The 27,101-nt window shown below is 44.6% G+C and overlaps 1 protein-coding gene across 4 annotated transcripts in view; it reads left to right on the forward strand.

Moving 5' to 3' along the window:
• The window catches only part of GJC2 (gap junction protein gamma 2), a 495,946-nt gene extending 473,498 nt beyond the window's left edge, over positions 1–22,448 (forward strand). For all 4 annotated transcript variants that reach the window (XM_069647054.1, XM_069647051.1, XM_069647052.1 and 1 more), the window contains exon 2: positions 1,136–22,448. In XM_069647054.1, the coding sequence (XP_069503155.1) occupies positions 1,156–2,391 (1,236 nt within the window). In that variant the 5' untranslated portion in view covers positions 1,136–1,155 and the 3' untranslated portion in view covers positions 2,392–22,448. The remainder of the gene's footprint in view (positions 1–1,135) is intronic.
• The last annotated feature ends 4,653 nt before the right edge of the window (positions 22,449–27,101 follow it).

Here is a 27,101-nt window from a genome sequence, read left to right on the forward strand (position 1 = left end):
TTGACTCTGTTGATCACTCTGATCTCCTTAATGCTCTCTCTCTCTTCTTCTGCATCATCTATGACCCTTCTCAAACCTTCTCTACCTCCAAAACTACAATGGAGGCTTGCCTCAACCTCCTAAATATTAGGAAAACCAGGCCTTTCAACACTGTCAAGCATCCCTTAACCACTCTTGTCATCTTTAAAGTGGACTACTGTGCCAGCATCCTATTTGGTCTCCCCAACTATGCTTTCTGTCCTGTCGACAAGATAATTAACTTTGCCACCAAGACTCTCTTTGAACTCCCTCACTTCACACCTACTTCCTCGTACCGTCACCAGGCTGAATGGATAATGATACAAAACAGGGCCAGATTTAAATGTCTTCTCCTTGTTCACAAATCTATCCATGGTTAGGCTTCTCGTAATCTCTGCTCTGCCTCCTCGATTACCCTTGTGGCTCCTTGCTCTCCCTGTGCTTCCTCTCACTTCCGCTCTTTCTCTCTTTTTGCTCCGCTTGCATGGCATTCTCTTCCCCAGACATCTGGGAAACAGTTTGCATGGATCTGTTCAAAACCAGCATGAAAGCCCACCTCCTCTACTCCAAGTTACCTTCTTCACCAACCCCTCATCTTCCTTCAAACTTACATTTTTCCCTCGCCTCTAACTTGCTCTGCCTCCATTCTAGCACTTCATCCATCATGGTCACATCCCTAACACAGCAGTCCATACCGTCTCCTGCACTAGAAAATGTCTAATGTAGGTTGTCCATATATGCATGTCCACCCATGATTTGTCCCCGGTGAGTGTTTCATTTACTCCACTCCACAATCTGGTCAGAATGTCACTCAAATTCTCCCCATTGTAAAAGGCTCACTGCTTCCCATCAAATGTGATTTCTCATCTATTGGACATTCTGTTGTGAAGAGCATTGTTTCTCCCTGGAGATATATATAAATAAATATTAATAAATAAAAAAAATAGTGAGTGCCTATCTAGGTCCCCGGGAAATTACTGGCTAGTGAAACCTGCTGGAAATACTACTGTTGCTTAAGTCAATGATGTATTATTAGATCGGATACCACTGTGAACTGTGTGAGAATGTTATCCAACTTCAACAGAGTTCTAATATTTTGCCTCTTTTTTTCTTGCAGATTATAAATGAATAGCCCTTATGACCAACATGAGCTGGAGCTTTTTAACCCGCCTTCTAGAGGAAATCCACAATCACTCCACCTTTGTGGGGAAAGTCTGGCTCACTGTACTTATCATCTTCCGCATTGTACTGACTGCGGTTGGTGGGGAGTCCATCTACTCCGATGAACAGAGCAAGTTCACCTGCAACACCAAGCAGCCGGGCTGTGACAATGTGTGCTACGACTCGTTTGCCCCACTCTCCCACGTCAGGTTCTGGGTGTTTCAGATCATCATGATCTGTACTCCTGCCATAATGTACCTGGGATACGCCATACATCGGATAGCCAGGTCTTCGGAGAATGAAAGGAGATACAAAAGCTTCAAAAAGAAAAAGCACTTCATACAAAAGTGGAAACCACATCGGAACCTGGAGGACCTCGGAGAAGAGGAAGAGGGGGAACCCATGATATATGATGATACGGCGGCCACTGAGAATGCTGGAAACAAGGAGAAGAGCAAAGAGCCGCAAAAGCATGATGGTCGAAGGCGAATCAAGCAAGAGGGTCTGCTGAAGATGTATGTCTTCCAGTTGATCGCCCGGGCAGCCTTAGAAGTTTGCTTCTTGGCCGGACAATACTTTCTATATGGCTTTGAAGTAGAAGCCTTCTTTGTTTGCGACAGAGACCCGTGTCCCCACACTGTAGACTGCTTTGTGTCCAGACCGACCGAAAAGACAATTTTCCTTCTGGTGATGTATGTAGTGAGCTGCCTGTGCCTTTTGCTTAATTTGTGTGAGATGTTCCACTTGGGTTTCGGCACCATTAGGGACGCTGTTCGCAATAGAAGGATCAACAGCCTTCGACAGCCTCCATACAACTATTCCTACCCCAAAAATATTGCATGCCCTCCTGAGTACAACTTGGTAGTGAAGTCCGAGAAGCCCACCACGATGCCAATGAGCCTAACGACACACGAGCAGGGCCTAGCCAACAATGCTCAGGAGCAGCAGTGCACCAGCCCAGATGACAACATCCCTCAGGACTTGTCCACCCTGCATAAGCATTTGAGGGTCGCCCAGGAGCAGTTAGACATCGTATTCCAGAGTTACAACAGCCACGTGAATGCACAGCCATCCCGAGCAAGCAGCCCAGTGTCTGGGGGCACCGTGGTGGAACAGAACAGGGTGAACAGCGCGCACGAAAAGCAAGGTGCTAAGCCAAAGGCCAGTTCCGAGAAGGACACCAAGGATGGAAAGATATCTGTATGGATATAATGAAGGGTTTAGCTTGTGGTCCAGCACAGATGGAGGCCCTGTTATTACTTTAAAAGAATAGGGATCTATTAATTGATCATGTAAACACTCCACCAGGCAACATGTGAGTTACAGGTATACAGCAATGTTTTTCAGCCCTTAACCACCCATGAAGTCTTACCTTTTCTTTACACATTCAGCCTGGGTTTACTTGATGAAAGACGGGCATTGAAAAGGGGACCAACAGGACGAAAAATCACGATACCAAAATGATTAAGATGCAAATAGAGGTAACGGGGAGAGTTGTGTGGTTTCAGCAGACGGGAAACACTGCTTGTTTTGCATTCTCATCTTCGAGAAACAAGCAATGGTGGAATAAGGCTCTCTGTGTAGGCGTCAATATATCTGATCAGTTCTAGTTGGCCGGTTCCAAAATCTCCTAAGAAAGTCATTAAAGTCGACAAGTAAAGTCTGAGCATGAATAAATGACAACAGAGGTAGGTGAGGTTGTGCGGGTGAGCACCTACGTAATCCACTCTTTCACCAAACTGGTCACTTTTTTGTCAGTCTACCAGGGCAGCAAAGGGGTTGAGTGGGTTTGGGAGCTGGCATGCCTTCAAGTGCTAGCTGTGTTTCCTCAACAGCAGGATCGAGGTACTGTAGTGGGGTGTGTGCAGTTTTAAGTGCCACTGACAAGTTACACTTTATATGCCGATCATCAACCTTCCACAGTTCCCTGTGTGGCCATGTTTCCATTGTATAACAAGTAAAGGCGCAATCCAGTAAAACTCATCCTTGAGAATATGACGCATTGCCAATTGTAAGCGGGCGCATTGAGTACGCCGCACGGGCAGACATTCAGCATCTGCAGAGCTGATTTGTCCTCAGTGGTTATCAAGCCCCTTCATGATCTGTTTCTGACAAGTCTAGTGTCCCTGCTCAGAGCAGCATCCATTGAATGGAGGCAGGTTCTCGGCTAAGATCGTCCAATTACTCTTCCATCAATCTTGCCTTCCTGCCAAACAGAGGCGCAGAGCTAATGACAAGTCCAACGCCCCGCCCCCCCAACCCTCCAACCACTAGGTACTCTCTCACTGTGGGATCTTATTTGACAGTATTTGCAAAACATGCTCTCTTCCTAGAAGAGAGAAAGATATGCAAGCAGCACCCTTCTGCTGAAGGAGCACACACCTTCTGAGTCAGGCCCTTGAATTATAGTTTATTCTGAGGGGGCTCTATCACACCTCTCAGCATGTGGGTGTCCGTGTGTGGTGACGCCACTGCGACGGTTGCTTGGCATCGTGGAGGGAGGTGGGGGACTGCCATTGGCATGACCTTGTTGAGCAGGCAGGTGTTTTTTAGAGTGACCTCCTTGAAGTCAATCAAGATTTAGGGTTTCCAAGGGTAACTTAGGTTCACTTTGAGGGTGATCCCACTGAAGCCCTTTAGAGATATATAGTTTTGTAAGAAGGTGAACACCAGTGCAAGGAAAGCTCAGAGATATGCCACAGTGCTTCAACATGATCTATTCCCCTGTGACATGTAAACAACTGTCAGGCACATCGTGTGTACGTTTAACAACTGCGCAATATTTGAGTAAATGTACCTTGCACCAATGGTTTGCTTCTATAGTAAGAGCGGTGCATAAACGTGTTGTTGATGGTGCATAATGAATAAAGATTTTGCACCAGAACAAAAATGGGGTACAAACAACAGTTTTGCTTCTTACATGACAAGGAGTAGAGGATCACATTGGCTTTACCTCAGACTTAAAGCGCCACTTTTGAATTTGAGAAGTGAAGACGAGTTGATTTGCTGCATCTGTATTGTGCAATCAGAACAATAGTGCAAAATCTGTTGGCTCCTTTTTTGCCCAAGTGCAAAATTTATGATTGGAGAAGATAATGGCCTGCCCCATTCCTTATTATGCAAACAAAAAGACTGATGCAAAATAGGTTAGGTCCTATTTTTTTTTTACTGGGGCAAAGCTGTCCATAATGACTGTAGCACACTTTTTTTTATCTTGGTTTCTCCATTATATTTCACATCTCCCAACATTGTAGTAAAAAGTGCAGCAAAATTGCTGGGGTTCTAGTCAGTGATGGTCAGAAATTATAATCGTCAATACTGAAAACAGACAATTGGGCCTCATTACAAGTTTGGTGGTAGCCTTGCTGGTAAAACCGGCAGGATGCCGCCAAACTTGCAAATTCTTCCGGCCCCTGCCAATGGGGAAATACAGGGCAATTACAACCCTGGCGGACCCTGTATTTCCCCATTGCCAAGGGCTGGACACTTTTACTCCCCATTCATATTTGAGCCCCATAGGGCTCAATGGGAATTGGGAGGTCGGATGCACCGGCACCATTCAGAATGGTGCCGGTGCATCCGACATGCTCTTCTCGCGGGTGCCGTTCCACCCGCCAGGTCCGACCTGGCGGGTGAAAAGGTACCCGCAAGGAGAATTTGTAGTTTGCTACTTTGCAAGCTTACCGATACTGTAGTTACCGGACCGGCAAACCTGTAATGAGGCCCATTGTTGGTTGGAAGGGCAGTGTCTCTAACTTGGCTGTCTGTTTCTTCCTAAATGCAATGGGGGAAAGCTATGTATTCATGATCAAAGACGCTCCTGGCTAATGTTCCTTATTTCACTATGCCTCAAACCAGGGATAAACCGTGGGTCTCCAAGACTGATCCTGAGGAGCTAAAACCGTTCCATGTTACTGGGATATCCACACAAAATCCATTACCAAACAGGGAATCTAGAGGAGTCTTATTTACACACTCAGTGGTTACCCTGAACATCTGGCGTGATTGGAGCTTTCCAGGACCGCAGTTGGAGACCGCCTGGATATATAGTCTTGTGTTCTGTGCCAAATCCAACTGCAGGCCTGGCCGAGGCAGTCGGCACTGCCTATACAGCTACAGAGGCTGCTCACTTCCCGCTGGTCTGATGTTTCCATTGTGTATCCAATGAAACAGGAAGAACGGACGAAAACTCTTTTCCAGATGTTCGCTTTGTTTCAGGTATAACTTTGAGTGATGACACCGTCCCTCATCTAAAAGAGTGATCCTCGCAATATTATGCATTAGTGATGTTTATCCTGTTATTATGGTGCATATATTCTCAAAAAACCGTCAGTGCCTTTTATATGAACAGGAATTTTGGTCAGTGTAAAAAAAAAAAGGCCCTTTGAGTGGAGAGTCCAATTTGCAATTTGACCTCAGAAGTCAAACATGTAGCATATGGAATTGAAATAAAATGTGAATAAACATGATGCTTCAAGGCCTACAAAGAGATGTTTAAGGACTAGAAATAACATAACGCCTTATAATCTACCCCAACCTGTACATAATAACGCTGCAAAACGTCGCTCAGGGACTTGTCAGTATCTAATTGAGCGTGATTAAGGCGTTGTAGTTCTCTGCTTTGATTCTCTGGTTTGACTTTTTTTTTCTCCTATGATCACTTCTTCAGTGCACACTGAGGCCTTTGCCCGTGTTGCACGTTATACAAATGTCATTCATTCATGAGCCTACCGGTCCACACTGTACAATGCAAAGAGGACATTTTGCAGCCTTTAGTGTTGGAGGCAACGTGTTGATGCTCCCAAGTTGAGCTTGTTACGCAGTGGCCGTGCCTCTTCCTTCAGTCATGCATCCTTCCTTCCTGCAATCGCTTATCAATTTTGTCATCCGTAACCTCATTTGAATCCTTGCACACCAATTTTGTCAAATAATAAAATGTCCAAATGGAAGGGTTCCTTACTGCTGTCAAAGGATATCCCTTGAATTGCAAAATGCAATGGGTAAAATTCACTTCTTATGTCACCGCTGTCCATAATAAGAAAATAGTTATGTGAACAAATGTTACGTTTGTTGTGTATTGTCAATTCTGGCGTTATGCCTACGAATCACGTATACACATGTGTGTCTCGTCATAGAACAGTATAAACTAGACATGCATGTTGCAAGAAAGAATGACCAATATGCCTTGAACTTCACGGGCCAATTAAACTCCTGCTACGTGTGGTGCGTTATGGGCCTGTGCAGGACCACGATCTTCAGTGGGGATTGATGACACTTTGCAGGTTTCCTTAGAATGGAGGGACGGCCACTTCTCACCCTTCAGGGCACAGTCATGCCAGGTTTGCAGGGTAAACATTGACCATGTAAATTCCTTCCATTTCAATTTACTGTATGCAGGTTTGCCGTGCGTGGATATCCCAAAAACCTGTGCAGCAAATGCATCCCTTTGGGACAGGCGTTAGACCCTCTTCCCAGCGCAAGCTGGCGTCAATGGAGTGGCACAGGGCAGTATATCCATGGCTGATTTCAGGAAGCAAGCGGCGGCTTCTCTGTCACAGATTGGATGAAAACAAAGCAAATTCAGGCAGTGCAGTGATTCCGTGAAAGCCTGTTTTTGTAGGCAATGCATGCAAGCAGTGTTGAGATTGCAGTGGTTTGCTTTGATGCTGAGGCCAGGCTTGTGGGAGCACAACAGGTTCCGGGGAAAGAGCGGAACATTGTCAAAGAAATTGCGTAGAAACTATGGGTCCTCCTGCGAGTAGGGACAAATTCGATTGCGGAAATAGCCTTGCAGCAGAGGCTAAGGAGTGAGATACTGTGGGAACTAATTAAGACCAGGAGACAAAGATGATGTAGAAGATAGCAAGAACATAAGGGGGGTCACTCGATAGCCCCAGTGGTCCCTATCCATCGGCATCAAGATCTGTCTCATTTCCTACAGTTTCTCTGCTGTGACTCCTGTTATATAGAGGATGTGTATTTCTCCTCAATAACCACCTGTTTGGCTATGGTCACCTGCCAACTCACAGTGAGCACACAGAGAATTCATAAGATGTATGCCTTGTTGTGACGCCAGAGCCACAGCAGTGTGTTGAGAACGCACCTGAAATGCCAATAATAGTGATAATACCACCTTTGCATAGGGCACAGAGTGCCGGATGAGCCCCTCTAGAAATCGCTGTTATCATTCACCTTGTGTCTCCTGGCATTCAACGTATTGACCCCAGAAGAATGAAAGGCTGAGTCGGCCTGACCAGGGTTCACACTGGTGTCCTTCATGCAGGCAGTGGACACAGGTCAGAGACGAGCCCTGGTTGGGTCACAATTCTCTGTATGCAACAAGAGAAAGACAATGGTCTCACCTTTTCTCTCATGGCACATTGGGGAGTGGCTCTGGAGGCCTCTGCCCTTCTCTGTAACTCTGTATGACCTGCATCCACTGCCCATGCCTAGTAATGCTGATCCGGGCATTGCAAGTGGTATGCAAAGGAGCAAGCACCCCAGATGCAAATGCACCTTTTTAATGAGTATGTAGGAATAAAAGCTGTACATTTTGTGCTGATTATGGCTCTTTAAATTTGGCATACAATTTTGTTGAAGATATAGAATGTTGATGCAGTTGTCCTCGCTAGTGTTGTTTAGGAACATGCATTGATTTCCTTCTAAAACTCCTAGACTGAAAATCCAAGAATGGGTGAAAAATGACCACATGTGTACCTATTTTTTTCTATTTGGTTACTATTTTCACGCTGACCATAAAAGATTCCCCCACGTAGGATAACAAGTTTGCAATTTCTTAACCTGCTAATTAAACCTGTTAAATATTCATTAAAATTATAATTTGTTTACCCCCAATTGGGCTTCAGAACGATTAAACCAGGTGGACAAGATGTGCCTCACATTGGTTTAGAATGATTGATAATGTAAATGTTTTTTTCAGTAATTGCAACATCATCACCAGAAGCAAAATATGCATAAAATCACTCAAGAATTTCGTGGCTTCTCTTCGAAAATAGGTTCCCCTCTCAGAAAATGCTCAAGAGCAAAATAGCGACAGCGTTAACATCCTACTCCTTGTGTATTCGTTTTTACAGAACAGATCTTATATGGGAACAGCATCCATTTGGGAAGCTGGGGACCAGGGTAAATGTACTCCCCAAGATTGACCCCAAAAAGATTGGAATTTCGACTCAACACCCTATTCCACCAACACAAATTGAGGTCTCCTTTTACAGAAAAAAAGATTGCATTAATAAAACCGTGTCTATCCTCAAGTGCACGATTCAATGTCCACATTTGTATATAAGACTTAAAACAAGAACTCACCCTTTGCTAAGTGCTCACACTTTTAGCACATTTTGGAACTGAGGCACAGGGATAGAAATATATTGTCCTAGTATCACACAATGTGGCCAAGCAAGGAGGCTATTTCAAGAACCCCAGTCTTTTGGCTCCTCGTCTTTTAATTTGGCTACACGATCACATCCACTCCCCGGAGCTCTAGAATCAGCCATGAATTCAGCATATGAGGGGTGCCCCCTTGCCTCCTCGGCCGGGTGTTCATCATGATGTGCTCTCATGATCAACTTAACGGCAACAAGACAGCAGCACTGAAAGCCCTCTCAGGTTTGTAAGCTGTGCATAGCACAGGCTAAATTCCTAAATAAGCAGGCAGGCCTTTCTCCGGGGAGAGGATGGGACAATCGTGCAAATTCATGTCTTCAGAGAACATTTTAGGGAAAGCTAACATTTTCCTTCCAACTGCACGCACTTTTCTCACGCTTCCCCGGATCTTCCTTTATTCTCAGTCTGCCTTGCTCTTTGAAGAGAGTTAATCCAAAACATGTCACATCCAATCATATTTTAATTCTTGGTATAAAATGTACCCTTAAATAATTATGCAGAGTTTTCAGCATCTAAAATAGCACACATTTGGGAGGAATTCCAGGATGTGAATGGCATATATTGGCATATATCACGGAGTGAATAGCATTGCAGATGTTCACTTGCAAGTTACTGCAGATGCACAAGTCCAGGGCGGTTTATAAAAAATCACACAGTAGTAGGAAATGATTTGCAATGCCCTGGTTTGCCATTTTCACAGATAGCCACAACTGAACAAATTTTCTTTGCTGATTTTTAAATTGTCCTTCTTTTGGGCATTTGACGAAACGAGATTAATGTCGATGAAGTGCCATTCATTTTGCAGATTATGGCGATGTGCAGAGTAGGCATACTTTATTTCCACCAGTTAACGGGTGAGGTGCTCTTACGCATATGATGTCGCTGAATATACTGTCACAGCCATTTGTAAGATGTTTTAAGAGGTGATGAGGACTTATGCACCTAAAAAAAGAGAAAGGATGAACAATGCTCGATGAGGTGAACAGATGGTGATACTGACACTTTTAAGACCAGCGATTGAGTGACACTTCCAACAGACATCAAACGATGCAACACTACAATAAATGTATATATCACAGTCCCAACCAATGCATGCTGTCACCACAATCACACTCTGCTCCCCTGTGGACCCAAACGGGGCCATGCTCTAGACTCAGAACACCTTGAAACACTCCCACACTTGGAGCACAGGGTACTTCCGGTCTGCATACATCAACACAACAGCAAAAGTACTTTGCATTCTTCTGCTCTCCCCACTAGCCTAAGCCACCACCCTGGCATTCAGATCTTCCAGAACACCCGGAGACCATGCAAATAGCCGCAGTGTGCGGTTCAAGTCCCAGTAACAGAACCTTTTAAGACCAGAGACACAGGAAAGGAAAGACAGCATATCCTGGCCTGAGGGATCAGTCATACCACAGTGTGGATACAGCGTGGGACAGAAGGATCTTGCGTGTATAAAGATCATTAGTACACATGGCAGGAAAATGGCACCCTCACTTTGGCTGATGCGCACATTGGCTGATGCTCAGGCTTGCTGCTTCACCTGATAACCCCTACATTCCTCCCCCACGTGTTTTCCTGCTCAACGCCTTCTCTCCGTGACTCTCACCATCACCTCTCTTGTCCCCTCTGGGCTCCATGTTCTGCCCAACTTCCTGACACACTTTCTCTAGGCCCAGTCTCATTGTCCCTTTGTGTCCCCATTTTCCGCATGATACTGCCACCTCCCTGACCCTGAACACCGCCTTCTTCATTGCTCCCTCTCCTGCGTGTCCCGCCATTATGGTGTCCCCGACCCGCTCAGTTTAAAGCTCATCTTCATATCGGGCCCAACTTGACCCTGTGCTCTTACTCCCCTGGGACTACACCACTGCTCAAGACTCTTCCTCTGCCTAGCAGTGGCAACAGCGTCCATGCGAAGGCCCGGGTGGGGCCAAGGCCATGGCCAGGCGTTAAAGGCCTCCAACTCGGGAGTATTGCATCATTAAAAGAAGTCTGTATTTGTCCTGCACGTGCTTCCTACCACAGGCGGATGATGGAAGTAGGTCATTCATTCAGTCCTCACTGGGGGGCTTATTCTCTAAACGGCCATAATCAGGGTATAATCAAGTCTCGGTTGCAGCACGATTCCACGGATGTAGGTAAACACAAGGAACTTGAAAAAGAAGCTCACATGAAACGCAAAGATTCCTTTGTAAAGTTCTGACTAGTAACCAAGTCCCTTTTTGAGGGATTTGCATAACACTCCCTTCAAGAATGTTGACGAACGTTCGCAAGAGCAGCACATAGAATCAAGGCCCTTAACTTCGGGGACAAACGTTTACACCAGTGGCAGTGACAGTCTACGCTGGACACCTCTAATATTCAGATATTTCTGCTAACCAAACATTTCCATGTTCCTTATTCCACCTGAACTGGCCAATTGGCGAGCTCACTTCTGCTTCCCATCTATGTTCATAGGCGTCAGCTCAATCAATCAGTACATTGTTTATTTAGGATATACTGCAATCCATAAAACACATAAAAATATGTTAAAAACATACACATTAAAGAATCGTGAATAAATACATCAAGTTAAAGCACAGTGTCATACAATAGGACCGTTAAACTTAATCCTTCTTTTCCAAGCTGAATGTAAAAAACCGGGCAGTATAAAAGCAGTGTTGTGTCTCTTCTAGTAATGATAACAAGGCGGGACGCCACTGCCTACAGCCTGATCCTTTAAAAAAAATCATGCAACTAGAGTCTCCGTAAATCCATATAAATAGGGCAGAAAATGACCAGGTGAGCCAAACATTCCACAGCGGTGCCGGCACTGGTACCACATGTAGAGATGTTTCGGCCCATCTGCTGGTGACCCTAGCTCTAGACAGTAGGGGCCGGTGGTATGGATTAGTTACGGAGCCATCCCAGCCTGGGGAGAAAGTGGTAGGTACCATCATACCATTGACCATTGTAGACAAAGGCCCTCCCTAATACCAGATCAATGTCCCAGAATCACTGTCTTGAGTGCTGCGGTTGCGGTAAGATGGGGATTGGCAAAATAAAAGCCTAAACCCACAGATTGGCGGGATGTTTTATTATACTTCTATTTGTTCTTTTATAACACACTTAATACCAGTGAGTGATTTCGAAGCGCGGGATCAGGATTCGAACCTGTGTTGCGCTCTGCCAAGACAAACGCGTTGCCCCTGAATTATCCTTCCTCCCCAATGAGACAACCACTCTTGTCTATGGTAGTTACCCAATGACAGACTACGTGACAGCAAAGGTTTAGTCAGGCAATTAGCTTTGGAGCACCAAAAATCGAAAACCAAACCAGAACAGGTTTTAGCCAGAGGGTATCAAATGTCGGTTCAATGTAGGCTGTTGCATGGGAGAAATGGCAGCGTGTCCCATTCAGACCCAAGTAAGGGCTTGGCAAGGGCCAGAGTGAGTAGGCTATTGGTTATGTGTACCTCTTTGAACACTGCTTAGAGTTTTCTATATTTTGCAGATGGATGTGATTTGGCCAAATTTTAAATGGTCAAATTCTGTTTTACTGTACTTTTTTAACCCCCGCATTACCACAAAAAGGCTGGCCAGACACTGCAGCACATTCTTACCGCCTCCTAGACCCCCCATTTCTATATACCTTACCCCAGCCCACCATCTACCTAGTCAAAAAATCTACCAAGTACATAAACCCTATTTCACCAATTCTGCTTGAGTCTATTAATGACTAAATTGTAAGTGTTCAAAGGATAATGCGTGTTCTAAGGATAATAGGTTTTCATGAGCCCAGATATCCTGCGATTTTTATGATCCCCTACGCAGCCGGAGATTTCCAGGATTTTATTTTCACTGTCCATCTGTTATTGAGTCATCCATCCCTGCAAGATGTGGGAAGCAGGTAGAATCACCCGGGTGTATATCTTCAGGGTGTAGACTCCAGCAGACAGCCACTGACCCTGACTTGTATCACAAACATTTCACAAAATACTCTCCCACCAGGATTTGGTGTTACTGGGCACAGAGCAATGGAACATGCTTAAATTCCTGCGATGAATTTCACCTAGCAAAGAAGGCCCTCGAGCATTTTTGGAATCCTGAATCTCAGGCATTACTAAAGCCGGGCAACCATGTCATTGAGGTGGTGTGTGGTCTGTTGGTTAAATTATCCACTGTGGGGCTAGGGGACCTGTCCATTGACCAGTGTGATTATTCCGGGGAGGCTTGGACTGTCCTATAGGGCAATGCACAAACTAAAAATGGAAAATGCTGTTGATCCCGTTTTTTTGGTGAAAGTGGGCCACTTTTTTGGCCAGTGTGGCCCAGTTTGATGAGTTACTCCACTATGCAGCTGGTAGTTTTGACCATTGTTGCTGAATAAATATTCTTTAAATTGCATAATTTGCATTATACTTCATCCAAAAAACTCCCCCTTGGGTACTATTCAAACAGTCAGGGAATGGATTGCCTTTTGCAACTGTGGGCCACTTTTTTCATTGCTGCTCGAGACAATGTTAACCCCCCCCCCCCCCACCCGTCCGACCCTGATACCGGGGCGAAGGTTTTTTCTCTGTGTACATAATCAGTTCCTTAATCAGGAGAAAAATGCTGATTGCCCCAAAAAAGATCTCAGTGTTACAGCATGCAAAAACACCCTAAAATTGTGATATGCGACATTAATAACCAAATGCCATCATGGAGGGAGAGCTATTTTGCTGTCTGATATCTGGAACATAGTTAGCACCAGGCATTCCTGCGGATAAGACATCCGAATGGCAAGACACCAATGAGAGGTTGATAAGAGGCCTACTGCAATTAGAAATCCAATGAATATTTCTGCAGTTACCATTGCGGGATGAATCATGTTTAGTTTGGGGCATCTCCCAGGTCTTCTTCTCTATCTTACATGCTGCGCTCTGGGGCCTACGGGCGTGTAGCGCCGTACAAGAGTCGCAATAAATAAATAAATATATAAAACACAAGAAGAAAGTATGAAGATAATATGGAGGAAAAGTGAATGGAGGGAGGCCCTCCAGGCAAGTTGCAGTGCCAGGGGGTGAGGGTGCCAAGCAATCACACAGCCCTATCGTGCCTCGATGACAAGCGAATAACCTGTTCTCACGCTGGACTCACCCGATGAGCGTTATCAGTAAAAAGAGATTTCGTGGAGAGAGCACATTTTGAAATAAGTACGGACGCGCTCTATACAGGGCCCGGGTCACACCACACATCCTTTATAAATGTATCAGAAAGTGAGCTTGCTCCCTTGCTATGCGGCCCCGAAGGCCTTGTTCGCATGGGAAAAGGCACCAAGTTGTCCTTCTTAGTTAAGCATTTGTTTTTTTTAAGAGTTTGTCATATTTATTGACACATTTTATAAACGTGCAAATGGCGTTTGCGTCACAGACACATCATCTTTATAATATTAATAATACGATACGTTTTATAATCGTGACTAATGCTCAGTCACTACAAGCACCCTCTGCTGCCATCTGTCACCCCAGAATAAAGGGTGGCTTTAAAAAAGCAACATTTACCACCAACCCTACAGTGACGATGACCAAGCACCTTTGGTAGTTATTTATGTTTGTCAATCGCCAGGGTTCGGAATGATGTCATAATGGAAAGGCGGTGACACTTAAACGTGGCTCACATGGCAAAGGATGGACATCGTTGGAAGATGTTCTGCAATCACAGACCTATTTGGCCCTCTTGTCTCTTTAAGAGCAGCGACGCTCAGGGGGGAGCAGTTCACTCTTATGATCTGTTAGAAGGGAAATGTCGAATGCAGTTTCTTCCTTCAGTTATAATGTAAAGTTCATGAAATGTCATCAGAACAGCGTGGAAAGATGTTATGCTCTGTATCCAACGCTGCAAACACCTTTACACTGCAAAACCATTCAACATTTTATGACTTGTCCGTGCACTCACTGAACATTATTTACAAATATGGATTCCCCTTAAATGCACCTGTATTGACGTTGGCGGATTCTATTCTACAAAACAAGATGGATGTCTCCCGAAATGTCCAGTTTGCGAGAGACATTATCCAATATTCAAACAATTATCAATTTGAAATAAACTATCTGGCAGGCACCAGTCTCATATAAGGAGAACCTTCATTTTCCATTTACGATGTATTATTGCCGTGGTGAAAACAACGGCATAATGGATCTACATATTCAGAAGTGGACATTGCAAGCTGGAAATCGGAGTTCGAATCCTGCTTTCTGCACTTGACCAAATTGTGTAATGAGGTACAATGTACCCCTCCCCCCCAACACACACACAACCCTAGAGTCTCCTTTCCATTTACCTCATCTCCCAAAACGGAGAGCTCTCCAAAACAAGCCTTACCCAGAATTGAACAATGGGGCGACATGACAGCATAGGCACGGTGGCTGAATTGGAAACATCTCTCAGATGTGGTTACGTTTAGGCAAATAAAAACAGGCCCTGCTGTGTTTTGCTAGCCTAGAACGAGTATGGTGCAGATCGGGCGGGCTTTCAAAGGTACGCCATCCCCATAGGACAGCCATCCTCTGACTGACCGCGCCATTACGCCCTACGTCATCTGGTCAGACTCTAACAGTGGGGACAACTCTGACACGGAAGCTGGAGGCTGCAAGTCCGATATGAAAGGCCAGCTGCACCCCACGCCTGCAGAGAATAAAGGCGACCGCAGAGCCTCTCTGGTGTGCCACACGTACTGCCAGAACACCCCCTGCCTTTGTCACCGTCAGTCACATGGATGGGCTGTATGAGTCATGTATAGCCCAAGTGAACGGATTAATAAACTGGCAAAGAGTGTTGGTACTGCCAAAAAGGGCTTGCTCTCCTTTGAACACCAGGGAGAATATTAAATAAACTTTGCCCCAGTGCAAATACACATTTCAGGAAAACCCTTTTGGCTCTGGTGCAACTGATTGAAAACAATGGCACTAAACGGGTATAAAGTTTAGGTAAAATGGGCACAGAAAAGGTAGAACATCTTTTTAAGTTGACAAAGCAAGTGTACACATATTTGCTCTCAGCATTCACGCACAGGCTTTGCACGGGGCCTTCCCCATCTTGCTATCTGAAGAAGCTCATTGGCTCTCCTGCACTCACAAGGCTATAATTGAGCTTTATAGACCAGGTGCGAGGGCGTACTGGGCGTGATAGGACAAAAAGATTGAGTTAAAAACCTGAGCGCAGCACCATTTTGGTGAGGGGCATAGCTCGGGGGAAACACGTTTGTCTTGGAAGCAGGACAACGTAGTGCAACACAGGCTTGAATCCCGATCCCATGCTTAAAAAACAATCTCTGGGATTAAGTTAAGTGCGTTATAAAAGAACAATTATAATTATAATAAGAAGGTATCCCAGCCAGGGATATCATTTCACCAAAATGCCAGGGGTAGCAGAAGTGACATCACACGCCATTGACCTCTGATGACATCATAGGAAGTGATGTAATTTGACCCAACCCTTTCACCCCTTGACAAAACAAGCAGTGGCCTCACATAGCATTGTTCCTAAGTACGCTACGAAGAATATGGTTAAGATATCACTATGATGTAATATACATTTGATACAAGAATGGATCACCATATGTATCGTTAATATCAGTGTGTATAAGCCTATATTACCAAATTACTGTGAATGCAAGCAGATATCCAAGGCCAAATGATAATGATGTGTTACTATATAGCACTTATGCTTAAGTGCTTTATATAGAACAAAAACACACATACAATATCACCCAGCCTCAGTTGGTACTCATTTATCGACCACAGAAGGATGAAAGGCTGAGTTGAGGTGTTTAAGAACAGACTAAATCAGTGACGCACCCCTTGAAGTGTGCCTGAAATAAACCTTTAATGAGTCTAGCAATTATTGTATAGAATTCCAGAAAGACAAATCACTTGTTATTCCTATTCTTTCTTATTTAGGGTCACTGCTCAAAGGTTACACTTGTGGAACCCCCTGTTTTTTTAAGAGGCCTGAACAAGAAAACCAGCCACTTCAGAAACAAAGAGCCACATGGCGGTGGCCACAGCCTAGGAGCTTACATTTAAAAGAAATTGAAAAAGATATATTTCTTTTCAGGGGTAGTAAGGGAAACCTCAGGGGTCGCAGCTGCGCCCCTGGCAACCCCCATATGGCATCCCTAATCCCGGCCATATGACCTAGCAAGCTATTATTGCACTCCTTATTCTTTCATGAGAAAAACTAGCGGGTCAAAAGGACACACAGGGTGGATCCAACTTATGCCTTTATATTTACATCTAACAGGCAGGTTAGCATTCTCTCCTTCCTGGGGGTAATGCCCACTCAGCTTTTACCCTTTAAATTAAAAGGGCTTTACATGGGCCTGTTCATTAGGCAATAAGCCCTGAGCCTGCTGGCCATTACCGAATAAGGTAATGCCCCTGCGGCCCATAGTTACAGGTCCGAGCGTAGCGAGGGCCTTAACGAAGGCCCCGAGGCCATTACCTTATGCGGTAATGACCTGCAGGCGAGGGGCTTATTGCCACTAGTACCCCGCCCATTAGACTGGGATACTAATGGGTTTTTTCAGCTGCGAGACGCGTTGCGTTTCACAGCCGGAAAAAAAGTAAAAAAATGTCTGCCATGGACAGGAAAACGTAGTCCATTTTCTCTTTCCGTGGTGGCCATAGTAAATAAAGAAAATGGCTACCATATATGATATATAAGATATATGATATTTTATTTATATTGCACTCATACACAAGTGTTCAGAGAGTGACGCGGCAAGGGACGGGAACAAGGGAGGACAAAAACAACGATTTTACTAGGCCCAGTGACATTGAGAACACGCAAGTGCAGGGGAGAGGAAAGGGGGAAAGTGCAAGGGACAGGGGAGGACTGTAAAGTGCTGAACACATTATAAAAACAACAACAGGAAGTGCAACCAGCAGGTGGCAAGTGCAAGAATGAGGTGCAGACAAGGGGTGTATAATAAGTGCAGGAGGGGGACTGTAGGATTGCAGGTACAGACCAAAGTGGAAGGGTTGCCAGGAAGCAGTGCACGTATGCGGCAGGGTGGGCAGGGACCTGGGGCCGAAATCAGAGGGTAGCCAGGTTCCCAATGCCAAAGCAGACAGGGATAAACAGGGGAGAGGAAGAGCAAAAGCAGAAGCAAAGAGGAAGGTCTTGAGGTGCTTCCGTAGTCCCTTCTACCCTTCAATGGCAGCCATTCAAGTAAATTGAAAAAAAAGTAAACTAAAAAATGGCCGCCATGGAACAAGGAGAAGGGACTTAGCGTAGTCCCTTCTCCCTTTCCATGGTGAACTGAAAAAAAAAAAACAAGCCCACAATGGCGCGAGGGACACGCAATAGAATGTGCAGCTTAGCATCGGTTAAGGCTCGCAAACGCACCAATTGGTGGGTTTGTTACACTTTATGGAGAATGGGCTGACGGCACGTATGCAAAGAGCGGCTGATCCTTAGGTGGTGGCGTGGAGTTGGCTGCATGCATGCCCCACACTGCTGGTAGACTTGGAATGTGGCATTCTGAACAGTCTGTGGGCTATTCTGGTTAGTATAGCCCGCAGATTATCCGAGGAAAATGCTAAATAAACTTTCCAATGGTAATATTATATATCCTATAAAACACAGTGGATATTGTTGAGCATAAACGCATGAGGCCAGATAGATCTAATTTCAGCTGCCCCATAAACTCCCTTATTTAATCCTGGACAATTCATTGGCATTTTTGCAAAAATTAGACCCCTTAGAACGGGGAGCCCTAAATGTTCTCCTTTGGTTATAAAGAAATGCGGCCCTTCTTGTTTCCCTCCCTCAGCATCCACACACTCTCTGCGCCCCTGGATACTATCCCTAACTCCCTTATCAATGCCTACTTTGGCATAACAAGCTTTAACAACACTGTTCCATCTGCTTTCTTTCCAAGATGTCAGATTTTGGGGGTGATTGATGTGTCGTAATTCTTCTTGACTTTTGACACAAGCGGAACCAATTATTTGTCTTACTTTGGACCATCCGCATACTCGCATGTACTACCCAGATACCGCATTTTTTTGTTTTTGTACAGTAATTCTTGTTGAACTTTTCATGTTTTTGGCGTTATGCCATTTCCACCAATCTGTAGCCACTTGAAAATATCTAAATCATATTTCTATGCTGTTAGTAAAAACAAGGTATTATTTAATGTAGCTCCTAGTCCATGTGGTAATATTCCCCGTTTGTGCTTGCGCCTCTGGGTTAAAAAAAAAAAAAAAAAGCGGTTGTGTGGGAGAATTCGGCCTGGGAAGATTCTCTTGGAAGTTTCAAGTCATTGAGATGCATAGATGATGAGGAGCTTTAATGGGAAGTATCGAGGCGCTTGAATGCATGTACACACTATCCTAAAGTGTTATCTATTTTTAACTGTTTCACTGCCCTTCGGAGGTCCTAATTTCCATAGAAAAGTAGTGATGCTATGATGATTTCAGCTTTTCCACACCAGCAGGTCAGAGCTGAAATGACCACATCCCATAAAATGGGGCTAGCATCGGCAATAATTGCATAGCTTGACATGCACTGGACTGCATAGCCGGTCATTGCACTCGGTAGTTTAGCAACTTAGAAAATAGGCATTTGACCCAGAGCAGAAGGGCAGATGTATGGGATACCCCCTGCTCCCTCCTCGTTCTCCGTGTTGCATTCCCACAGGGAGTCGCTGCATTGGTTTGTCCAATGAGGTCACAAGACCCTCTCCGCTGAAATTTGTAACTGCAAGAATCTTGGCATTTTTTTTACTGAGTTAAAAAAGAGGTAGTGAGGCCCCTATGATATTACAGAACTCATGATCTTCGACATGGTGCTTTGAAGGCACCCTAGTTGTCCTTTTAAGCAATTTTTCTAAGATTGGAGGGAGTCTATGAATACAAAGACTTGTATAGAAGGCAAGTTCTGAATGCTCACAAGGCCTACTAGGTCCGCCTCAATCTTTCATTGTTGTATTTGTTCTTCATTCCCGGGTCCCCTCCCTGTTGCCCTGTGGCCGCTTTGAAGCACAATTTACTTGTTCTATAAGCGCCTTACAAATGCACAATAAAATAAATAAAAAATAAATACCCAAAGTGAATCCCATACAGGCGCATGCAAACCGACCAGAAGAGACAGACTGGCCTTAATAGCAATTGGGTAGTTTTCTTGAAAGGTCAGATTTGAAATCCCAAATGGACTGTGGGGGAGCCAGTCTTGACTGCTCATCACTGTCATGTCTTTACATCAATGCGCTGGCATTGCTATGCATTAGCCTCAGTGGTGTGTTATATATATATTTACATATATATATATATATATATAACGGAGCAAGCCCCTTGTACCCCACACACCCACTTACCCCACTCACATTTACTTTGCCCTTTATCCATCCATTTGTATGTCTCTTTTGCTCGTTTCCCTTGAAAGGAGCGAAACCGATGCAATGCACGAGGATAAAAGGCATGCCACGTGCTCATCGTACTCAAGCACTCACAGCAAAGCACATGTCTATATACAAGGCTGGCATGAAAGAAGGGAATGTAAGCAGCAGGGGCGGGGCCCTGGAGTTGGTAGTATGCCCATGTTTGAGATCAGGCGCGTGTCCTGGATGATATCAGATAAATGCTTGATATCACACCTGTGCACGATGTCAGACACATGCCCTCCACCTTTAAGCGTTTTTATGGTGCAGATTGTATTAGTTTATAAACTCCTCTAAACAGACCTTAAAGGGCGTCTTCATCTTAGCTTGTTCCTGCCTCATTCCCAATGTTTGGTTCTAGGCAGTGATCGAAGTGAGCAGGAACGGTCGGGAGCGGTGTTCCACTACTTTTAACGACCATATTCACCATTCTATATATATAGAGGATTTGTCCATTCATGTCCCTGTGGGAAGTGGGAAGTTGTAATAGAAGCCTCATGTACTAGTCACTTAGACTATGGGGATGCCCCTGCCGCAACACCGTGTCACATGTTGCACTATGCTTCCACCTACCCTCTCCCCTGCCGAGACCACAGTTCCACTACTTTGTTTGGTGCATCTCTACCACTGGTTCTACGCCCGTTTCTCTGCCTGATTTCCATCGCCACTGCCATGACAGCCTTTTCTGAATGCACCAAAGTCATGTAATGAGGAATACTTCCCAAATTTGCCAAGTAGAACAATAAGCCCAACTTTCATAAAATATTAAGTATTCATTATGAGCCTAACATAGAATAGGCAAACAATAACCATACTCCCAATTGGCTTATGGACTGGCCTCTGACATAGTGCAAGCCTGCACACAGTCCCGGCCGAGCTGGCGTGGTGGGGGGCTAATGGCAGGGCGCCCAGGGCCCACCCCTCAGGCCGGCTCTGCCTGCACATCACAAGCAAACATGGCAGGGCCACCGCATCCCTGCATCCTTCTGGGGTCGGCAAATGAAGTGCCACTGAACTGGGTAATATTGTATTTTGTATGTATGTCCCCCTTTCTCCACCCTCTTGTTGATCCCAGCCTTGATGTGACTGGCAGATGTTGCCGTTTTCTCTTTCTATGATCTTTTCTAGATATATAAGGCTGTACTGTTGACAAATACACAAAAAACATATTAAAAACAAAAAAAGGCTGAGTAATTATAACGGCTATTATTCTAGACCTTGAAAATGGGGCGGGGGGGGTGTGGAGGGGTGTCCGGCATTTGGTGCTACATAAACCCACAAATGATTATTGTACATTCCAAATTTAAGGCACCCCTTGCCTAGTATGAGGCCTATTGAAAGCCTGAAGCTTGGGGATACACAGGAAGGGCACTTTGACCTATGATTTATAGCCCTGAAAGGCAACGTTGCTCAAACAGGAAGTCCTGTGACGTAACACTCTTTCCTGCCTGCCTACAGGAAGTATGATACAAATCGTGCAGTACCTACACTGCCAGCACTAAAGCGCAACACCAGTCGCACTCATTAAAAAGCATGTCTTGATAAAGCCAGCCTTCCCTGCGTCGTGAGTAATCCTTCCTAATTTGCACCTACAGCAAATCCGGACAGAGCAATCGATGAAAAGTGGGAATCTGAACTAGCCCCCCTTCTACAGAATGCCCCTCTTTCAACAATGTTATGTTGCAGGCACTTGCGAGTTACGTGACGTACGTCTCAACTCACCCGCTTTTGGCGGGAGTCACCAGCCTTGCAAGCAGTGGACTCGTCCACCAAGCCCCCCTATGCGCCCATTCACTTCTATGGGCTCTCACCTGCCCCAAAAAAACTTGACAACCCAAAAGGTGCAGAGCTATCATGTGCATGTACATTTGCATGTAAGGAGATATGACCCTCTGCACGTGCATATCTACAGACAATACACACCTGTTTCAGATTGGTACACGATTGTCACAGTGTAATCAATGATGCACTACGAAAGAGCCGTAATGATGTATTCCCATTAGCGCAGGCAGTTTGAATTTTAGCGGCATTCGCGGGAATTATTCCGATTGCTCAATTCGCAAGTTAAGTGGCTTATGTACCTGCGAACGCTTTATAAATGCTCCTTAAAATGCTCCACCGCGCAATAATATTACGGCCCCCGACGCAGAACGCTTCTAACCTAAGTGCAATGACGCCGTTGTTACGACACATTCCACTCGACTGGAAATACTTGAACTTTCAATGAAAGACTCTGAAAGCCTGCGCTGTATTGAGAGTAACACTTTTTATACTAACCTACTTTGTAATAGAATAAAAAGATAGCACAGCACGGAAACGAGGACATATGCATATATTTTACACCAAATGTTAAACCCAGAACGTAGTTGAGATTTGTGTTTAAATGTTTGTCAAACAGCCTATGTTTTCGGGTGGTTACGATGATAAAAAATAAAGTGGATTTGAAAAATAACATGACTGCTTTGAATCATTGCTTTGCTCTGATGTGTACTGGTTTTGCTATTATTTAAGAGGGATGTTAACTATGCAAACACATGTTGGGACTTCAGACGCTTTAAAGCGAGGGTCTGCAGCCTTTGGCTCCCAGATGTTTGGCACTTATGGACTTCAGACGCTTTAAAGCGAGGGTCTGAAGCCTTTGGCTCCCAGATGTTTGGCACTTATGGACTTCAGACGCTTTAAAGCGAGGGTCTGCAGCCTTTGGCTCCCAGATAGTTTGCACTTATGGACTTCAGACGCTTTAAAGCGAGGGTCTGCCGCCTTTGGCTCCCAGATGTTTTGCACTTATCTACTTAAGACGCTTTAAAGTGAGGGTGTCACAGTTTATTACACGGCACACGTCAGCCAGGGAACTATTTCCCCTCCTGCACAATAAAACGCTTTTTATTTTTAATATACTATGGTTCCTTTTTGAGTAGGCCTCCAACCTGTCTTGCACCCAACCTCCACAAACACCCTGTGTCACAATGGACTAGGAACCAGGCTGGTGTTTATCAATAAGGTATTTATTATTTAATGAAAAATGAAAATCAACCAACTACACAGCCACCAATGTTGTGACAACACAAAATGCAATAATTTCTACAAAACCACCAGGTTAAGATATACTATTACAGTTAATTCTGTATTTTTAATGGCAGAACTGCAAAATAACAATTTATGACAAAGGGATAGCACCAACAGTTAAGCACTCCCCCTGCAACAATAGAAAAATGGGTTTTCAATGACTCAATACTACTGCTATGGGACAGCACATAAGGGTACTTTGGGCTGCATACACTAAAGGACATCTCGGGCTTCAAAACAGAGGGCCGGACTATAGTTAAAAAAAAAAAACTATGAACAAATACCTATGCACACTGCATATATCTTATTTTGAAGTGAAGAAACAAAACGGAATAAATACAATAAATACAATATTTAAAATGAAGAACAAGTAAAGTTAAATCAACAAACTTACCAGTATTTCAATGGGAACTATGGGCCTGCTTTTGGCTAACAAGATGGTCAATGTCCGGTTCCATATTTGTCACTGCTAGTCGTAACAAGTGATGCAAGTGTTCATCCGTTAGTCTAGATCTGGTTGGAGATTTCAGATGTTCATTCTGGAAAAAGTCTGTTCACAGACATAAGTGCTGCCAAAGATGGTTGCCATTTTGAGTGCATGGTTCCTGAGATGAGGATATGTCTCAGAAGGGAGAGATGCATAGAAACTAGGAAGGCTGCTTGACTTGAATGCGTCTTTCAGAGATTCACAATTCTGCAGTTCAGCCAGTTCCATTTGGTAAATTGTATCCACATTTTCAATGTCAATAGAAAATGGGTTACGGAAAAGCTGTATGTCCTGTTCATGGAGATGAAGCTCTTTAAATCTAAATTGGAACTCCTTTTGCAATTTTTCTAGTGAATCCACACATGTTTTGTTTGGGAATGCAACCAATGGTTTTTCCGCTAACAGATTTTGAGTTGTGGGTAGATGGCAGAAGTTTTCCTCCTTCACTTGTTTGATGAGGAGGCCTAATTTTACTTCAAATGCTTTGACATGTGATTGCATATCACAGATGAGCTTCCCTTTTCCTTGAAGTTGCACATTGAAACTGTTGAGTAGCTCTGTTACATCTGTTAGAAAGGCAAGGTGCCATTTCCATTCTGCATCATTGAGCTCTGGTACTTCTTTGTTTTTTGAAAGAAGAAAAGCTGTAATCTGTGGAAGTAAGTCATAGAAACGTTTCAAAACTCTCCCTCGACTCAGCCAACGGACTTCTGTGTGGTACAGAACATCTCCATAGTCAGCATTTAGCTCAGACAGAAATTTCTGAAATTGTCTGTGCTTTAGTGCATGAGCTCTAATGAAGTTAACACAAGATACCACACTTGTCATAACAGAGTCAAACTTCAGTGATTTACTACACAGCGCTTGTTGGTGGATGAGGCAGTGTATGGCTATTGGATGAGAGTAATTATGTTTGTCCATCTCTTGGTTAATGCGAGCAATTACTCCTTTCTTAGACCCCACCATGCTAGGAGCACCATCAGTTGTCACACTGGCTAGTTTAGCCCAGTCCAGCTCCAAACCATTCAAAGTTTGGCAAACCTTTTCATAGATATCCTCTCCTGTAGTTGTTCCTTTGATGCTTTGCAGTGCATCAAGCTCTTCTGTGACTTAGAAATTGTCATTCGTCCCACGAATAAAAATTAAAAGTTGTGCAGAATCACGAACATCATTGCTTTCGTCAAGTGCCAAGGAAAAATAGGAACTTTTTTTGTCAGGTTTTGCAAATGCTGATACAGATTGTCTCCCATTTCTTCAATCCTCCGTGTAAGTGTAGGTCCTGAAAGACTCACTGTACTAAATAAATCGGCCTTCTCTGGACACATCTCTTTGGCAACAGAAAGAAGGCATTCTTTAACAAATTCTCCCTCCACGAATGGTCTGCCAGTGCGCGCTATTAGCTTGGCAACTTGAAAACTTGCTCTCAGTGATGAAATATTTAGCTGCTTCTGCTTCACAAAAGTATTTTGCTGAGCTGTCAATGTATTTTTCAGTTTTAATATTTTATCTTTTCTCACTTCTCCGACCAAACAATCATATTTATCTTTATGTTGAGTTTCGTAGTGTCGACGCAAATTGTATTCTTTGAACACAGACACTATATTCTGGCATATCAGACACACAGCTCTTTCCTTGTACTGTATGGAAAAGTAATCATAAGTAAACTGTTCTTTGAATATCCTACACTCCAAGTCAATTTTTCTCTTTCTTGACATCATTGTTTCCTAGGGATTCCAAATTGCTATTAGTAAAATACCAATAAAAACAATATACCAGCAACATTCCCCCACATTAGGTGCAATATAGGCCCCCACATTAGGCTGGCAGTATAGTTCCCCCACATTAGGCTGGCAGTATAGTCCCCCACATTAGGTTGGCAGTATAGTTCCCCCCACATTAGGCTGGCAGTATGTTCCCCCACATTACGTTGACAGTATAGTTCCCCCCACATTACATTGACAGTATAGTTCCCCCCACATTGCGGGGCTTATGTACCGGGCATGGTATCGGGGACTCTAAACGAGTCCCCGATACCATAAAAATGCCTGGTATCAGTCCCGATACTGGTATCGGGACATCCCTTCTGACCACCGCTCCGGCCATAGCAGGACCGGTGGTCAGAACACCGAAGGGACACGCCGCTGGTAAACACTTACCTCCAGCGCGCGTCCTTTCTTCTCCGCTTCTCCGCCTCGGTTTCCATGGGCGTGCGCACGCATGGGACGTCAGTGACGTCGCTGCGTGCGCCTACTCCCAGCGGTCCCCGCGTTTTTAAAGTAAACGCGGGCCGCAGGGACTTCTCAGAGGCATCCTTGTGTTCCGAAAGCATCTTTCGGAAACACAAGGATGTCCTGAGGCTAAAACACCCGGCGGGCTGGGTAAATGCGCTCCGTGGGCCGCATGTGGCCCGCGGGCCGTAGTTTGAGGACCACTGCTTTAAAGCAAGGGTCTGCAGCCTTTGGCTCCCAGATGTTTTGGACTGTGGCTTTTCAATTGATCAGCTCACCCAAAAAACTGAACCGCCTACTTATAGGGTAATGCAAATACATATAAAGAGAAATGCAAAGGGTCAAAATGAGTGCCAGTAGTGCACACAAATAACAATACTTCAAAAACAAATGCATTGAAAATGTAACAAAAAATGTGAAACAAAATCACACATCAGTATATACTTTGAAGCATATTGTACATTATGTGTACGTCATCAATAAAGCATCGGAAAATTAAATTACATTTCCAATTACATAAAACAGAATTGCCATCACACATTACAAATTCACAAAGCAGAATTGTCCAAACGTATGCACTTTTTTGTGTAGACGAGAGCCTATGCTCTAAAGTAGAAACCTATTAACCTACAGTTCTTATTTGTCGAGGGAATACTCCTTGCAGAAAACAATTGAAACGTTGTTCTTCCCAAAATCACACAGGGAATAAGAACTCGTCAGGAAAATGCACTCAGAAAATAATTTGATTCAAACTAATACCCAGGTTCATCAAGGTGATGTTTATGTTGTTTGTGTTGACAGGGATGTGGCGCTACTAGGAGTAACACTAAGGGGGTAATTCATAAAATTTGGCGCACAAATGGCGCACGCAGCTGGCGCACAGAGTGCGCGTGTGGCAGTCTGCGCCAGCCGCGTGCGCCAAAACCCATTTCAGCACACAGCGTATTCATGGATTCCAACTTCCATAACCAGCCGTGGCGCAGAGCACCCAACCCCGCCCCGTGCGCCAAAAACATTGCACAAATCCCCTACATGGTGCAATGGCCAGTGGACCAGCATACAGCCCCCCAACCACAAACGCCTGGAAAACTCCCCGCGCACCCCTCGGAATACACGTACCCCGCTCGTGCTAGCAAAAACGCACGGAAAAGTCCACACGCACCCTTTGGAATATGCGTACCCCGCTCGCGCTATCGAAAACATGTGTAAAAATCCATGCGCACCCCTCGGAATACACGTACCCCGCCCGCGCTAGCAAAAACGCATGTAAAAGTCCACGCGCACCGCTCGGAATACACGTACCCCGCTCGCGCTAGCGAAAACA

The sequence above is a fragment of the Ambystoma mexicanum genome, chromosome 2q, assembly GCF_040938575.1.
Source record: "Ambystoma mexicanum isolate Mex_15411 chromosome 2q, UKY_AmexF1_1, whole genome shotgun sequence".
Lineage (NCBI taxonomy): Eukaryota > Metazoa > Chordata > Amphibia > Caudata > Ambystomatidae > Ambystoma > Ambystoma mexicanum.